The sequence below is a fragment of the Xylocopa sonorina genome, chromosome 18 (genome assembly GCF_050948175.1).
Source record: "Xylocopa sonorina isolate GNS202 chromosome 18, iyXylSono1_principal, whole genome shotgun sequence".
In the NCBI taxonomy this organism is placed as follows: Eukaryota; Metazoa; Arthropoda; class Insecta; order Hymenoptera; family Apidae; genus Xylocopa; species Xylocopa sonorina.
This window is the reverse complement of record NC_135210.1, coordinates 1,275,267-1,292,049: the sequence shown is the minus strand read 5'-3', so window position 1 is coordinate 1,292,049 and position 16,783 is coordinate 1,275,267. Positions and strand designations below refer to the sequence as shown.

Below are 16,783 nucleotides of genomic sequence, written 5' to 3'. Positions count from 1 at the left end.
CGGCGCATACGTCTCTCCCTGTTAAATTATTTATGTGTACGTATTCACGTTCTATTATACGTTCGAGGAAGGGAAACTTTTTATAATAATGAACTAACGAACGAGACGTTTCGTACCTATTTTTTTTTATCGATTAAATCGTGGAGAAATGTGTATGGTTTCGTCAAATGAGCCAATACAGCGAGGTACTTAACTTATTATTTTATTGCGTGTATTACAATGTTTATTTTGGATCGGCGTTCGGTTGTTCGTCATTTTGTCTAGATCAGAAACATTCGTACTCCTCGATTACGAACGAAAACTAACGACAAAGCATTCCGTCTTGTTTCGTTTTTGTTTGCTTCATTTTCTTTGCTTACGATTTATTTTACATTGAGAATCATGCAGTAGATTCGTTACATTGTCTTTTTTTTTTTTTTTTTTTGTTGATCTTTATTCGTGTAAATTATTCGTGTATGTACATACGTGTGGTATTTCGTGGACGAAGTGAACTGGAAGCACTTATCCCGGTGAATATTTATTATTTATTGTTCTAAGACAAAAATATTAAGTAAAACGGATTAATAATTTATATATCGGTCAAGTTAATTTATTATTTATTACTATGAAAGAACAGAGATATCATGATATACGATAAGAGAAATATTAACGAGAGGAATTAATATAACAGTTATTTGTAACGCTATTCATACACTTTATCCGAAAATATCTGGTAGATAATCGTAAGAACGATCCTGTGCACAGCAGGTTAAACACGTGTACGTAAATTTCCAATAAAGTATTAATATTTACAAATATTCTAGGGATCGTTTAATTTAATATTTAATTAGAGAACAGCATGGAACTATACTGAAGTGTTTGCAGTTTCACTTTCGTCTCCATGTTCATTAACGTATTAATATTAAACCGAAGAAATAGATCACCGGTGATCTACGCGGGCATGAATCGCGTTATGTAGCAATTATTGTGTCTACGTTTTGAATTGTATATTTTCGTGACTTCGTCGTCCTTCAATCGATCCCCGAATCTTATTCCGGATAATTATATGTAATATATATATATATATATACATATAGATAGACAGATAGATAGATGGCGTCTATTTATTATTATATTAATATATATACATATTATATATATATATAGATTTTTTTTTATTTCTTTGGTAATAACGTCGAGTTGCCGCATGTTTACAACTAATTCGAACGTAATACGCCTTTATACAGGCCTGGCCTAGCGTACCAAAGTATCATCCCCCCCCCCGTCCTGCACTCTTCATCCCATCCCGAGTATTGACATGTCCAAAGAACCCAATTTTTGTGCGGCGGCTCTCAAGTGGTCGCGAGATGCATCACCTCGAAATCGATTCGCACAACGATGCAAAAAAGAAAAAAGGAAAATACGAAATGAAAACAGAATACAAAAGGCCTAGTCACTCTACGGTGGAACGTGGTGGTAGTTCACTTAAAGCGTGCGTGCGTGAAGTGTCCCAGTAAAGAAATGAAAGACCCGCGCGTAAAGAGGACGAGCTGACGTTCAGTTCCATGATCTATCGAGTAAGCTCCCCGTAACCTCTCTTTCTCTTTCTAATTACATCCTCTCTGACTCCCCTTCTCTTTCTTCATTTCGTGACTTTTTTTAAGCATTCGATATATACACGGTATATTGACGCTACTAATTTTATTATTGTTCTCGCTAGTCACGTACCTTCTCTTTCTGAAAAAAAAAAACACAAGAAAAAAAGGAATAGTGCCCCCAAAAACGGGCATTATTTAAAATGCGTTCTTTTTAATTGCCGGCTGTAGCTAGTGTGTCTATCCTTTCCAGACTTCCCACGACTTTGTGTCCGTACAACGGACGCCTAGCGCCAAGAGGGCGATCAAGTTCGACGCGTTCGACAGTCCCTGTTGTATCCTCAGCCCTCTACCGCTCAGGCCGCTCAAACGTGCCAAGGTGAGTTCTTCTTTTTCAGTTTAAAATCGTTTCGTTGTATTTATCCCTCCTTAGATCCCCCCTTTCACCCTGTCTACGATGCAGTTGTAGCGTTAGAGATCCGATATTCCCGTCTCGGATTTCCATTCGCCCCCACGGTGTTTTCCTTTCAGAGTCTCGAGAGGCATCTGTCGCGATAGTATTTCGCGGCAATCTAGACCTTTTCTTTTTCTAATATTAAATAACTCTTGCAACGTTAATTCTTCGATACAATTTTTTTAATTTTTCGGTGGATCATTTTAAAGATTCAACAAAAGTTCTGTCTACAATTTATGTTCAAAAGCACCGTCGCGAAAACTCGTAACGCGTTGTCGCAAATATAATCGCCCTGTATAAATACATGTAATAAGAAATAACGATATCAGCGGCTAGACCGAGGATTTCTATAGCTTGTTACTGTAAACTTGCGTTGATTTTTCAGCTACAGTTGGAGGCACAATGGATAACGGTGGCTTGCGGGCGCACGCGAGATCAGCTTGAAATGACGCGGGCCGCCCGACGATTTCTCAGCAGCCATGGATATCTCCCGTTGCGTCCTCGTTCTCTGAACTTTTGAGAAGCTCTCTCTACGTAGCCGTAGCCGGGGCTTGGTCGCACTTGGTGGTACAAAAAAAACGCGACGTTTAACTAGTCGTAATTAAATCTATGCGGCGCTTCCGTTTAAGGAATATGGCCTTTTCTTCTAACGAATCTATCGTACGCGATAAGGAAAAAAAGATGAACGAAATGGGAGGGTGAAAAAGAAGAAGAAGAGAGAAATAAATATATTAGGCAATTTTACAAGCCGAGTACGAATGTGTTTGTATACCTTGGATGATCTGTACGAGTAACGTGACCGCGGATATTGTGTCAGGGTGTTACAAATGGCAACCGGAGGAATTGCGTCTTGATAGGAGAAGAACTGTGCCGCGCTTTACGCGGATACACACTTCCTTCCTGGGTTTAGATTGTTATTCAGACACGATTAAGCCGCAGAAATGAGAAAAAGTTATTTTTTTATGGGTGATAACAGGTTACTACCATAGTCGCAAGTCTAATTAATGAATAGAAGGTGTAAAACATTGCTTGTTATCTGTTGTGGACACGTACAAATCGTAATACGTTTATTTTCCTTTTTTTTTTCTTTTGTTTCTTAAGGGACAGCAGAAGCAAGCTTTGTTTGTATCGCGAAGAAATTCTCGCATGTAGATCACGCGGTTACTCACAATTTACTTTGCATTTGAAGTATAAAAGAATGTCCTGTTGCACAAAGGTAATAGCCTGTTATCACGTCGCACGAAAAGATAAAAGAATAAAATAATAGCCGGTTTATTTGATACAATAATATATATATAAATACATATAGATGTATATATATATATATATATAAAACAGAAAGCATTTTATTGCGGCCGTTATGTACAAAGAGCCTTTGTAACTGGTATTTAATTTACAACTGAATAATAAAGACGTGACTGATAATCACACTAAAAAAATCATTGATTGGTAATGTTTGCTTTTAAATCCATTATATACCGCGCGTTGCGTTATCACGGGTCTGAAATATTTTACAGACTTCCCGCTTTATTATGTCCATCAGCCAAAATAAAACGTGCTAATACATTCTAAATAATGACGATAATTTAATACTTCGACGTACACACGCGTAATGTATCCTATTTTCACAAAACTTGGAATGCCATGGAATGAATAAGAGGTAAGTGCTTATCTGTCAGTCAGCCAGACACGCGTATTGCTCATCAAACGATTGCGTGGAAGTAGAGAAAGAAAAAAAAACATCTCACGATCGTAGCGATGTGTATCGAGTGTGGCCAACCAATTCAACTTCGTTTCATTTTGAGCTTCAAGTATGATACTCTAAGCCTAGTCTACACCTACATACATACTTTTGCCCGCAGCACAGAAACAAATGCGAAAGAATCCGTTTAAAACATTTTGAACAAACGTTCCTGCGTTATTTCGTTTCCATTGAATCGGTTTTCAAAGTACTTTTGCACCACCTTCAAAAATCTTGCGCACCCGCCGATAATTTTTCTTACTTAACTATTAAAATCTAAAGCGTAGACTCCCACAGCTGATTTACTTAGCGGAACTTAAAACATTAGACGAAGCGCGAGTAGCTGTCCACGTACATTTGTTTTTATATGCAGGCAAATGCAATTCGTTTTGTACACACGTTGAGAAATGTTCGACGGTGTTTGTATGTAGGCGAGGACGCGCGTCTCGTACTGTATATCGAGAATCAGATTACAGTTTATCTACAGACAAAACGATACATAAAGTTCATTTAGCAGTACAAATTGAATACGACGTGATAGTTATATTCGTGAGCGATACGATGAGCGTCGAATGTAATTATTCTAAGGCTCCTTCTATACACGCGTTTTCCATCGAATCTACCGAATATCATACAGAATTTAGAGTTCCCGATAGAAACGCGAGAACGAATCGAAAGATTACGTTACAGTATCTACATATTAAATGCGAAAGTGTCAGTTAGACTGTGTTCACTATGGTCTGACCTTCGTAACTAATTATACTACATTTTTTTATGGTCCAACCATATTCCTTCCACTTACTTTAACATTAATAATTAGTAATGTCTACTTTCTTAGCCGCTTAACTAGTTAATTAATTTCAAAATGAAATACTGCTTCCAGCTCGTTGAAAACTATGCTGGACGTTCGTTCTTTTAGATACAATAAACGGAATGAATTGAAATTAACACCAAATTTAGAAGGAAATGAAAATTCTGTTGCAGAGCAAACAAGGTGAATCGCTTCGCTGTATTCGCTCGAGATGAGTTAAACACATTGGTCTGACTTAATAAAATTAAATATCGATCTATGCGCGGCATCTTCTCGGAGGAAAAGAATTTCAAAATGCGAATCTTTCCGCTCTGACAAGTATATACATACATCGTGTCCCGATACTAAATAAACAAAATTTAAAGAACGACTCTTGACGTGATTTTAAACAATCTATCTTACGTAATTTTTGTTCACCAATTGTTAGCGATAAATTTTCATGAATAATTCGTTAATCGAGCTAAAAAGTCTCCACGAAGCAAGAAGTTGCTTAAAATTAACTCAAGAATCACCCTTTCGACTGGCTATCGAATATTGCGACCATCCTGTATGGTATCTACCTTCGCTATTGCGCATGAATTATGCCGGACACTTATTAATCGCCGATAAGACTATAAATCTACGTAACATGTACGTGTATCGTATCGAATCTTTAAAGTACAAATTCCTCCTTTATCGATCACGACGCCCATTAATCCGAAACGCGTGCACTAAAAGAGGCCTAATTATATCCGCGCGGAACATTACGAAGTATACAATTATACGTTGATACGCTTTCATTTTAGTTCACAGCAACACGGTGGTAATGCCCGATAAAAATTCGATAGGTGAATGTCGAAGCCTGGAAAATATCTCGCTGATCGTTTCGAAGACTTAACGATACGAATTTTGCTTTGCAAAGGTTTCAAAGAATCATCCATGTCAGGTACGGCCAGCTTACGTCACCCAACTATCCGAGATTCCCCCACGAATATTTTCTTTGTATACATACATACATATATATATATATATATATATATATATATATATATATATATATATATATATATATATACGCAAAACGTTCTCGTATCGATAAATGACTCGAGTGATCTTTGACTAGATGGCGATCTTTTCGAAAATTGCGCGCACGATAATTGATTAACGTATAGAATGCGTCTTATTTAATAATAATCTCATTGTTTTTCTATCTCTACATGTAGCTGCGTAATATAACATCGGGGGCGGGGACTACAATGTAATAGATATTATAGAGGAACTCTTAGCTGTCGGTTATAACAATAGCTAAAAAGGGTAGGAAGGGATGGGGATTAGATTTTTTTTTCATTCCTTTGACTAGCACTACCTGTATGCATTAATCGATTAGCATTTACGAAAAGATTGCATCGAAAGAAAGTCACGCATTACGAAATGTTTAAAGGTCTCTGGTATTTTAATTACAGCTGACAAGACCTGCACGGTTGTTGCTGTTCAAGACTTCCGGTAACTGTTAACCATTTTTATCCATTTCCTCGGAAAATTTCAATAGATAGGAAAAAACGAAATACGTACGATACGTCCATGGACAAACTACAAATAATGGAAGACAAATTATAAGTCAAATGATAATCCCTCGCGGTATTTCTAAATTCAAAATTGTATTCTAAGCTAAGGTTCTCAAAGTACATTAATAACTTTCGTTTAAAATTCTATCGTCTCTACAATCTTTTTTTATCATACGTAAATTGCAGTGAGTCGGCAAAATATCTGCCTTAAATGTATGAATTTTCATAAACATTTTTAATTTTACGAAAGCCTCGAACAGTAACAACTGTGTTCGAGAATTTTAGTTTGAAAACAGCGCGTGGAAAATTTTGAGACATAGATATCACCGTGTACACCATACCAACAATTAGAAATAAAGATAATAATAATAATAATAATAATAATAATAATAATAATAATAACAATAATAATAATAATAATAATATAATTGCCAAGAACGTATCGCGTCGTACTGCCTCACTTCGAATCACTATCGTTACGTAAACTGTATGATTCGCGATTAAAAAGAATCTATACCCCGTTTTTAACTCGAAACAGATTATTTCACTTTCTAGATTTCGAAACTATCGTTCATCTATGCTGGCGTCGAAACGCGACTATCCAATGATTTTTCGGTGCTTCGTATTTAACGGTATACGCGCTGATTAAAATCAGTCCCTACGTTCAGCCTCCTAATAAAATAACGTTTATAAAAAATCTGAAAATAATCAACAAAAATGTATAAATTCGCTAAAAACAAGTAAAGAGGTATAACGCCGAAGAGGCCATTTCCTAATGTCTTTTTTTTGTTAGAAACGCTTAAAAGTGACACCTTCTCGTGAACGATTACGTGTACCTTTTTCCGTTTTAATACTCAGAGTTCTGATGTCTCGAGCTCTCTTTGCCCATGGTTGCCCGTGGCATTGAACACGTTTAGTCTAACGTGTCTGGATCTGCTAAACATTTTGAAAAGGCGGTAAAAAATATTTGTTACGAGATAAAACTAAACTAATGATTCACACTAAAAACTGAATAAAGATTACTCTGTAATATTTACCTGGAGAAGGAGATCCTTTGACTCGACAAGTATTATAACTTCCACAATTCAAACATTTTAGACCTACAACATGGAATTTGACAGTTGACTCCTGGAAGGTAAACAAATTTCCCCATTAAAACTTATTATGCAACTAATAAACATACATCATTTGAATCACCTCTGACCACTATCGTACAATCTTTATACTTACCTCGTGGCAGTCTTTGCACAGTATATCAACTTTATAATCCTTATACTCTTCTGGCATCGGCGTTGATAATACTTCCATGTCCAAAAATCTCCACAAGTCTGTCATATCTAGCAGAGATACTTGACAAGTCGGACACGCGTAATGTCCCGAGTGTAACAGCTCTTCGAAGCATGTTCGATGAAGTAGATGGCCACAATTTGGAATGTGACAGGGTATACGACTGGTGTGGATATCTTCCAGGCAAACTGGGCAGTTGGCATGGGAAACATTTTCTACGCACTGAAAACATTATACAAATAACTAACATTGATAAGATGATAAAACTGAAATTGAAAACAGGTGCTCAAAAAGAAAATTTTGTCAGCATTATCTTGCTAACATATGTAACGTTTTACAGTCTCTTTAAAGCTATTTACGTATCAAAACTGAAACCTTTATCGACACAACATTTTATGTATATCCTTTTTAGTAGATATTCATATTTTTGAATAAAGCATTTTTTAATCAGAAACTTGCGCAGTGTCAAATTTTTATAGCTGAATAGAAGTACCATTGAAAGAGAAGAAATTTAATATACTTGGGCACGATTAATTAGGATGCGAACGCTAAAATAAATACAATGTTGTGCCAATATTTTTTGTAGCCGCGGCGTGCAGCGCTGCACGCCGAACGGAAAATTTTCACCGACGTTCAACAAAATTTAGTGACGCACTAGCACGGCGTCGCGACATACCGTGTGCCCGTTTTGCAATTGAACCGGCAGGCACATGTTGCACTTGGCACAGTGGAAAAATCGGTCACGTCCGCCAACCCTGCATATCCCGCAGCCGTCACAATGATATTGATTCTTGTCCTCGTCATCGAACAGATTGCATTCGAGGCACGTGTATTTGCCGAACCGACAGTGGCAGTTCTGGCAAGTGGCTTGTACCGGCTGACGGGTGTCGCACAGAACGCATATCAGTTCCGTGACTTCCTTTCTGTTTACCGTGTGGGTCTCCTCTTTGTCGTGACAGAATCGACACGTGTACACTTTGTTGCAACATGGTGTCTGAAAGAATTGTCAAAAAAAGAAAAAAATTTCAATCAAATTTTGCTCAACTTTTATCATTCGAAAAGTATTCATTCGCGATTGTTGTCATGTGCGAAATGTGATATGCGCGTTAAGTTTGTTGGTTTTTTTCAACGATCGACGTAAGCTATTTTAATTCATTTCTTAATCGCAATAAATTTCCCATTGAATCTATTAGTTACTAAAAGCTCCCGCTGGAGCTAAGAAACGACGTGTCTCGGACCAATCCTTGCGCGCTTTAGAAAACGAAGGCCTTATAGATAATAATCCAATTAGCTCCCATATGAATCCATCCTTGATCCTTAACCCTTTCGATAAAGCGGGCGGTTAGAAGCGTTCGGCAAATCCGTTCAACGACGAACGGTGAACGCGGATCGACGTGCGAAGGACATGGTTTCACGTGTTTCCATCGGCGAGCGCAATCAGGACGTCGGCGCTGCGTCCACCTCGAGGCGACGTTCAGTGGATCGCGAACCAGTTTCAGAAAACTTAAGCGATTTCAAAGTTGTCGACCTTCGAAATATTTCCATTATTCAGGCTCGGTTCTAACGGCGATGATTCATTGGAAATCTTTCCAGCGCGGTAATCGCGGCATTTATTAGCTATCTCAGGGGATTAACTGAATTTCTAATTTTGTTTGTTAAAACTGAAAGAGACAAGGTGTGCGATCGATCACGATCAGCGACTTTCGATTAGACGCGACCTAGTAGCCGAACAAATCCTCCATGTGTCGCTGTGGCACGTGTTGCGAACATTTGTATACGTCTAAAATAGACGTTTTTCATCGTCCAGCTTGTCAATATTACTCTTAATGATGCACGACACCGAATAAAATAGAATCACGAATTACTCTTCTAACGATCTTCTAACGTCTAACGATTTTTATCGTACATTTTAACAAAGGGATGAACTCGAAACTTACAGTCATCCACCAAATCGAAACATCGTAACATCGTTTACCTCAATTATCTCATATTTGTACAATACAATTATTTCAAAAGAATTGCTACTGGTTTACAAGAGCAAAGAGTTAGCTCTCTCGATCATAAACCTATCTACATATTACACATTGCTCGTGGTGCTACTCTTAGCCAATATTTGAGCAGTAAAAATTTCAACGTCTTATCTTTACGCGTTCAAGTAAACAAGATGCACCGAGTAAACAGGAAATCGAGTCGGATAGTCGATGCGTCTCTTACGACGGGCGAAACAAAGATATTTAAATTAGAAATGAGAGAAGAAAATTAGAAGAAATGTTTAATTTCGCGTTTGCTCGATCGAACAAAATACAGAAGCACGGGTGGGACGCTGGTAGCGGCACTCGACATTTAACTTATCGCGGCAATTGGTAAGCAACACTTTGAAAGAGGGCGTTTCGTTACACAACACCCGGCTGAACTTCATCGATTTGTTTGCTTGGTACACACACGTATATCCGGAAACCCGCATTCGTGTTCGCAGCCGAAGAGAACGGAAAAGGCTTGTACCACAGATTTTGGCGTCAGTCGTCAATTTTAAAACCGCTACGCGCGTTTCGATTTTTGAAGGAACGTTTCGATATCGTAGATTACCCCAAGTAAATTCAGGGATAGCTACCAAGCTATTTACTGACGATTCCCGATTATTTTCAGAACGTTTACCGTAAATTCAAATAAACCGCTCCATGGAGGCTCTTTCAATTTTCTTTGCGGTAATTTCGGCAGCGCTGAAACCATTCTTTCAGGAATACAAAGGTTTATTAATTGTTAACCGTTTGTTCGACTAAGATCTTGTTCGATATCTTAAGAAGCAATAGGACAGTCAAATTCATTAATCAAGTAATATTCATACGTGATATATATTTAAACGTTGTCTGACATTGTGTATACTTGTCACAACTTGGCCTTGTTACATGCAAGTTAAACTTGTTCCCTACAGATAATGTCAATAATCCGCCTTCAACTTTAGTCAACTCGAAATACATATCCAGCAGAGTAGTTACAGCGAATTAATATAATTAACCATCAACCCGTGACACACACGTGCGTTACTTGCGGCAATCTAGCCGATCAATTAATCGTAAACACAAAGAGCATCGACTAGCGCTCGTCGCGTTCTCGTTACCAATCACCGAGATCGGATTAAAAATTTCGCTAAACAGCACGTCAACACGTATAAATGGAAAGATGATCGAGAGTCAGGCAAGACCACCAGCTATGTATCTCGCGACAAGTTCGTAAAATGGTTCACGCGAGAGGGGACTGTCAGAGATTACAAGTACAACAGATACGAGGAGGTGCCGTCTCGCGATTGATACGCACAAGCAAATCGGTGATCGCATCTGCGTGATCGAGGTGGAAAAACTGTGGCAATCGCGCGGTACACGTACGCGGTACCACGAGATGAAAGGGAAGCGACTTCTCGTACGAGGACTCACCACGAACTTGGACTTTCGCTTGTAATGCTCGCATCCGTAATCGTCGTCGGCGGTCGGTTCCAGCGGTTCCTCCTTCGACGTCGACGCACGTTCGGTCACGGTGCGCGCTTCGTCGTTATTCTCCATATCTCGCGATGGTCCTAAATTCCTGCCTCTTTCTCCTCCGCCGCCTCCTTCTTCTCATCGACTCGCACGTCCTTTCCAGATTTCCTCGCGGCGCGTCCGATTAACACCCGCTCGGGCGCAGTTTGTTTGTTTAATTAACACGCTGGGCGGTGATACAAAAAAAAAAAAAAAGAAAAAAAAGGAGAAAAGAAGGCGGATAAAGAAGAGCACCGACGTCGAACGTTCGGATCACGCGGCGAATAACAGCGGGGTCTCTTCCTTGTTTGGGCGAGCGAACAGAGAACCGTCAACCGGAGTAGACGAGGAATCTCTCGAGCCTCGTGCGTTCGGTTCCAAGAAGAGAACCGAGTCGTGCCATCGTCGGCTGCGTCCGCGAACCAACACTGCCTCTCTATGTCGCCGAGACCTTATGAAAAGGAACCGCGCGACTTTTCACGGAGAATCGTGGAAATTCTGTTACACACGTCCGGTTCGAATAGCTGGCGACGATCGATTGCGCGATTACGACGCGGTGTATACGAGCAAATGGCCACCGATTCGCGGTTATTTCGTTGAAACGGGATCGACACTCGCCGCTTCTGACACTACTCCGCTTCGTTTCACTATCGCCACGGTGTAATGATTACAGCGGCAGACGACGTTCGGGGAAAAAAGATGCGAAAGTGTGGCCGGAAGTTGTGGCTACGCGATCAGCTACTACGTCGTTTCACCGCGTACACGGTTGCCCCGCGAAAATTCGAATATCGTTGGCCGTCGGACGGATCTCTTATCTAATTCTGCATGTGTGGGTTCAATATATATGTAATAATGTAATAATTTGCATTACAGGTATTATTATTATTATTATAATTTCAATCTAAAATGTACTCTCAAAAGCTCCTTAGCCAAAGTGAAAATTACAAGCCAAAGTATCAGAATTCGACTCGTTCGCTGCAAAGATTTAGATTATCAGATCGGCCACAGTTCGCGTTTTATATATTTTTTTCCTATCAACGATGATGACTCATATGGTATAATTCCGCTCTACATTTTGTTATTAGATCGCATCGTGTCCAATATATATATATGTACTTGTTTGTTTATCGTGCAGATAAATTTAGCTGGACGTATAAATCAATCCATAATGTAAGCGTTAACATTCTTTAATTATCATCAACTAATGATGCAGAATCGAATGCACGCGGAATCTCTAATAAACAAGTAGAACAACAACGCTACGTAGTTTATTATTAAGCTACGTAGAAAATAGTAAATACGAAATATAGAAATTTTGTGTCCATTATAGTGGTCACCTGTCGCTTGGTATCACTGTAAAAGTGTATCATCATAATAAAATGGTGAGAGACGATGGGTGTTGAAACCTGAGAAGGAAGAGGATTCTGGTGGAGTTTAATTCGTTCGTTCGTTCGTTCGTTCGTCGACGGGATACGAATATCGGTGCGGTTTCCTGGATGGCATTGAACTTGTTCTGATAAGCGTGCAACACGTCCGCCAATGCTGAAATGAGGCAGAAGATCATGCACGGCGACTCGCGGAAACTATGCGATAGACACACGCAGTTAGCCCCGCACGGGCTCTGTATTCCGTCGGATTAATGATCAATGGCTTTATTTGAGAAACGGTACACAAATAAAGTGCTGCTAGATGATACAGAAAAGCTGACGAGCGTCATTGAAAATGCAAGAACAATCGACGGACACACGGTACGGCGCACGCTTTAAATGTCTATATTTTGACATTTACTCGATAAAAGCTTCGAGTTCACCTCGGGTTCTCGCTTTAAATTTCAACGACGGGCATCATTTCTCGCTGCGTAGACGTTCTCAATTTTTTCTTTTACATCACGAGCCAGTCGAATGTGTTTAAGTACTTTTAATCCACGACAGATTAAATCGCGATTAAAGGATAATTTTATGCCTACAATGAATTGAAAGTAGTAATTTACAGGTAGAAAGAGATATTGAAAATGTATGGTTAACATTTTATTACGCAGTTATGCGTACGTTTGCGAATTCCTTTTCCGTATCTAACAAACTTTGTCGCTATATCGTTGTATCGTTGAATCCATTTAGGAATATGTGATCAAAACGCAAAGAGGTCCACTACCGGAGAAATCTTGGAGAGTTAGCAGACGCTACAATGATTTCGTACAGCTCAACGCAGCTTTATCAATATCAGGCATTGACCTGGCCCTTCCTCCAAAAAAGATTATTGGTAATATGGAACCAGACTTCATAGCTCATCGTCAAGTAGCCCTACAGGTTGGTTCGGAGAGATCGTGAAAAAATTTATGGAATTATCATCTATGGAAATTTTCTACTATTCTATTCGTTGTCGTGTTCACAGAATTATCTAAACAATATACTAATGAATCCTATATTAGCGTCGTCGCTTTCTACGAAAAAGTTCTTAGATCCGGAAAATTACACAGCGCCGTTACATGGTACGATCTAATTATAATAATGCATTTAACAATGTAATTAAAAGTGAGTTATTCGAATGTATCAATGTATGTATATCAGATATCGAGAGTATTGTCCGCAAGAGTATTAAAGTAATTTTAAATTATATATACTTCTCCATGTAAATTATGTTTAATATGGTCAGATTTTTAAGAGTAATTTCTGGTTTTAGAAATAGCTCTTCAACAGGTGTCGCTAGCTTTACGCAGCGATGCGAACTTCGAAGTCTGCAAGGCCATTCCTGACATGGGATGGCGGTTGAGAAAGCATTATTATACAGTGAAGAACCGCCAAAATCCCAAGCAAGAGTTGTTGCTCGCGTGGGTGGAATTTGGGCCTGATAAACACCTGCAGGACAAGGATATGCAAGGTGTCTTCAAAAGTTTGGGGACATTGAAGCATAACTATGTAGAGCCGATTGTTTATCAGCACGTAACCGAGAACGGTGCGTTAATGATAAGAAATTTTTATCCGACGGGCACATTACGTGATATATTGTGCGTAACTAAACCTAAGCAACCGTTTATAAAGAAATATGGAAATCCGAAACAAACGAAATCGTTAACAGTGCCTGAAATTGCTATGTATGGTTACCAGGTTAGCAGACTATCGCTTTTTGTCACCTTTAATTGTGTGATTAACGTTTAACCATATAATCCTTGGTTTCAGATTTTGGAAGCTTTAGGATTTCTTCATGAGAAGGGCCTACCATACGGACATTTACATACAGGGAACATTCTTCTGACTCAAAGATGTGCAAAATTATTAGATATAGAAAATGGTCTACTAGGTTTACCGGCATTTTATCGGCCTTATGTTGTACAAAGACGTAAACTTCACGCCACGGTATAGTAACGTTATTATTCCTATTATTATTTCATGTAAGTTTATCAAGTTAATGATTAACTGTGTAACTTGCAATGCACAGACTCAAGTGGACGTTTACTCATTTGGACATGTACTATACGAATTGGCATTTGGAAGACCATTACTAGAAGCGACATGTTCGGAATTACCATACTGCGAACCAGCTCTGAAAAGCTTGCTAGAGGTGATACTGTCGCCAGAAGCTCTGAAACAAGATCTGCCGACAGTGTCGCATTTATTGGAACACCCGTTCTTTGAATCAGCGAGACATGCTGTACTGGCAGCCGGATCCGTGGAAAAACCACACTTCAAATTGAGCAGCCACTTAAAGGAAGCTCTACAGCAAGCGGTAAACAAAGCTGAACAGCGACTGAAGGATGAACAAAAAGTGGCAAGACATCAGAAAAGGCTTGTCAAAGTTCAAGAAATGATGAGTTCGGAAGAGGAGATGAAGAAACGAAAACAAAAACTGGTAAACATCGTTATATCTCAACATCGTATTAGTAGCGCAATTAGTGTAATACACCGGAGAGTGTTCTTGGCTATTGAAACTGATCGGAATACATATTGCCTTAATTTGGAAATCTAAATGTTTTGATAATCGGTTATTTCATTCATCGACCCCTGATAATTAAAGTAGTATATAAATAGAATGGTATTTGCGTTAAAATAAACCAGTGTTTCCACTCCCTTAGAAGAAAGAACAAAAATTAGCCCAAGAACAACGTTCTGCAAATCAGTTAAGTGCGAACGGGATGAAACACGTAAATGGCAAGAGTCCGGAACGTTCAGACAGTCCTACCAGTACTTCCACGGCGACTAGTGTTGGGACCTTAACACCACCATCGCTACGTGAGTATTAGATTAATTTCTAAATATGGCCCATTAACAATTAACATTAATCGATCTTCCTGATTCTTACATTAGCTGGGCACAAAAGTTGATGGCGCATACTACGCTTATTTCTCTCACGTAGGTCATACGATCATTTTAACGCTAATCATAGACGTTCGTGCATCCTCTCGTTTAACCATCGCTTGGATACATCTCTAATGCAATGCATTTTACATTTCCCGTTGTAATGTAGGTGGTGGATAGAACGTTAATGTACATTTAGAGGTGTTAAGTAATGTTTTGTCATACCCGTGTCGTAGAAGAATGTAAATGAAATATTTACAACAGCTAGTATCGATAATTCAGTAAGAGAGATTAAACGTAGTGGTAATTTATATGTGCCCAAGCGATGTCGTAAAGGTGTAAGAAAAAATTACAGTTTATTTAACTGAAGGTTCTGCAGATGCGTCGCAAGGTGATGGAGTTCCTACGGTTACGGCTACTATACCACCGCCCCCATCTCGAATGCCACCACCTCCTGATGCGAGTATGACGAACAGCGTCCCGAAGTTAACCAACGAACGAACTGCACTGCTTGGAAGTATCTGTAACTTCAACAAAACTAGTCTTCGTAAAGTTGCCAATGGATATCAATAAAATGATACAATTAGATTATTGAGAAAGAAAGTGCTGAACAATCGCATCGACTGGCGAAGAAGAAGAAAAACTGATCGTGACCCCGCGATCTATACCAAATGGATGCTATTTTTTTTTCGAATCGAATCGTAATGGTGTTTATCATTTTTATTTCGATCGCGATACTTGAAAGGTCTATAATAGTACGTATGCGTATTTAAATTTTGTAGAATCTTAACATGTATATTGCGCGGAGATAGATAACCGTGGATCCGTATATTTACAATAGTAATCATGTATAAAATAATCATATTTATGTATGTTAGCGGCACGAATCATTGTTAGAATCGAGCAATATTTAAGTATTATTTGTTGTTATTCTTTATTCCGTGAATACCGTCCACAGATGGATTCGAAATTGCAAGAGTCTAATTAAAACGTCGGATGAACGTTTGAAACGGATAATGCTTTTTTTTCTATACTCGCGTTATGAGAAGCCTGTGTAACAAAGACAGAGTAATATTCTACTTTTTCGAATAATTAAGACGAAATTATTTTACTGATATAATTTGCAAAGAAATGCTTCGCGTTATTTCAGCTATGAATCAGTTCTATCACTTCGATCCAAGTTTCGCGATCGAACTTTTCTACGATTTTGCTTTATCATGTTTCGTACTTTGTTGCCTTATCCCGGCGGAATTAAGAACGATAAGTGATAGTATCTACACCGTACCTACCGCGTAAAGTTTACCCCTTTAGTGTTATATACATCATTCTGTCTATTTTAAAATTTATGGTATGTGTAATGTATTAACATACAAGTCCGAACCGTCTCTCAAGAAGTGAACAACATCGTGCGCGACTTTCATTGTGTGCACTGGTAGAATTGGACCCGTATCTATTTCTACAAAAAGAGAAAATGTGCCAATACATACCATGAACCCATTCAGATATATGAAATGTCACAAAAATTAGGGCGATATTATCTTATATGTTATAAAATAAAAAGAAAAAAT

The 16,783-nt window shown here is 38.7% G+C and overlaps 3 protein-coding genes across 9 annotated transcripts in view; 2 read left to right on the top strand and 1 right to left on the bottom strand.

Annotated features, from left to right (window-relative positions):
- Myb (proto-oncogene like protein Myb) overlaps nucleotides 1-2,553 on the top strand; it is a 36,984-nt gene extending 34,431 nt beyond the window's left edge. For all 3 annotated transcript variants that reach the window (XM_076908487.1, XM_076908488.1, XM_076908486.1), the window contains 2 exons: nucleotides 1,828-1,953; nucleotides 2,414-2,553. In XM_076908487.1, the coding sequence (XP_076764602.1) occupies nucleotides 1,828-1,953; nucleotides 2,414-2,548 (261 nt within the window). In that variant the 3' untranslated portion in view covers nucleotides 2,549-2,553. The remainder of the gene's footprint in view (nucleotides 1-1,827; nucleotides 1,954-2,413) is intronic.
- A 3,972-nt stretch (nucleotides 2,554-6,525) lies between these two features.
- Rchy1 (Ring finger and CHY zinc finger domain containing 1) lies at nucleotides 6,526-11,108 on the bottom strand. Of its 2 annotated transcripts, none has more exons than XM_076908406.1 (5): nucleotides 10,843-11,108; nucleotides 8,088-8,405; nucleotides 7,355-7,633; nucleotides 7,162-7,252; nucleotides 6,526-7,057 (listed from the first exon to the last, which is right to left on the bottom strand). In XM_076908406.1, exons 1-5 carry the CDS (start codon nucleotides 10,966-10,968, stop codon nucleotides 7,038-7,040), a joined length of 834 nt encoding a protein of 277 aa, XP_076764521.1. In that variant the 5' UTR covers nucleotides 10,969-11,108; the 3' UTR covers nucleotides 6,526-7,037. The 2 variants fall into 2 exon arrangements, with proteins under 2 accessions (XP_076764521.1, XP_076764520.1); XM_076908405.1 differs by having other exon boundaries at nucleotides 6,529-7,060.
- Nucleotides 11,109-12,355: 1,247 nt separating this feature from the next.
- LOC143431474 (PX domain-containing protein kinase-like protein) lies at nucleotides 12,356-16,225 on the top strand. 4 transcript variants are annotated; one of them, XM_076908244.1, is made up of 9 exons: nucleotides 12,356-12,671; nucleotides 13,041-13,229; nucleotides 13,315-13,411; nucleotides 13,603-14,027; nucleotides 14,100-14,276; nucleotides 14,359-14,769; nucleotides 14,993-15,149; nucleotides 15,225-15,269; nucleotides 15,595-15,733. In XM_076908244.1, the coding sequence occupies exons 1-8, from the start codon at nucleotides 12,570-12,572 to the stop codon at nucleotides 15,239-15,241; spliced, it is 1,575 nt and encodes a 524-aa protein (XP_076764359.1). In that variant the 5' UTR covers nucleotides 12,356-12,569; the 3' UTR covers nucleotides 15,242-15,269; nucleotides 15,595-15,733. The 4 variants fall into 4 exon arrangements, with proteins under 4 accessions (XP_076764359.1, XP_076764357.1, XP_076764356.1 ...); XM_076908242.1 differs by having other exon boundaries at nucleotides 15,586-15,723; XM_076908241.1 differs by lacking the exon at nucleotides 15,225-15,269 and having other exon boundaries at nucleotides 15,595-16,225.
- Nucleotides 16,226-16,783: the final 558 nt, after the last annotated feature.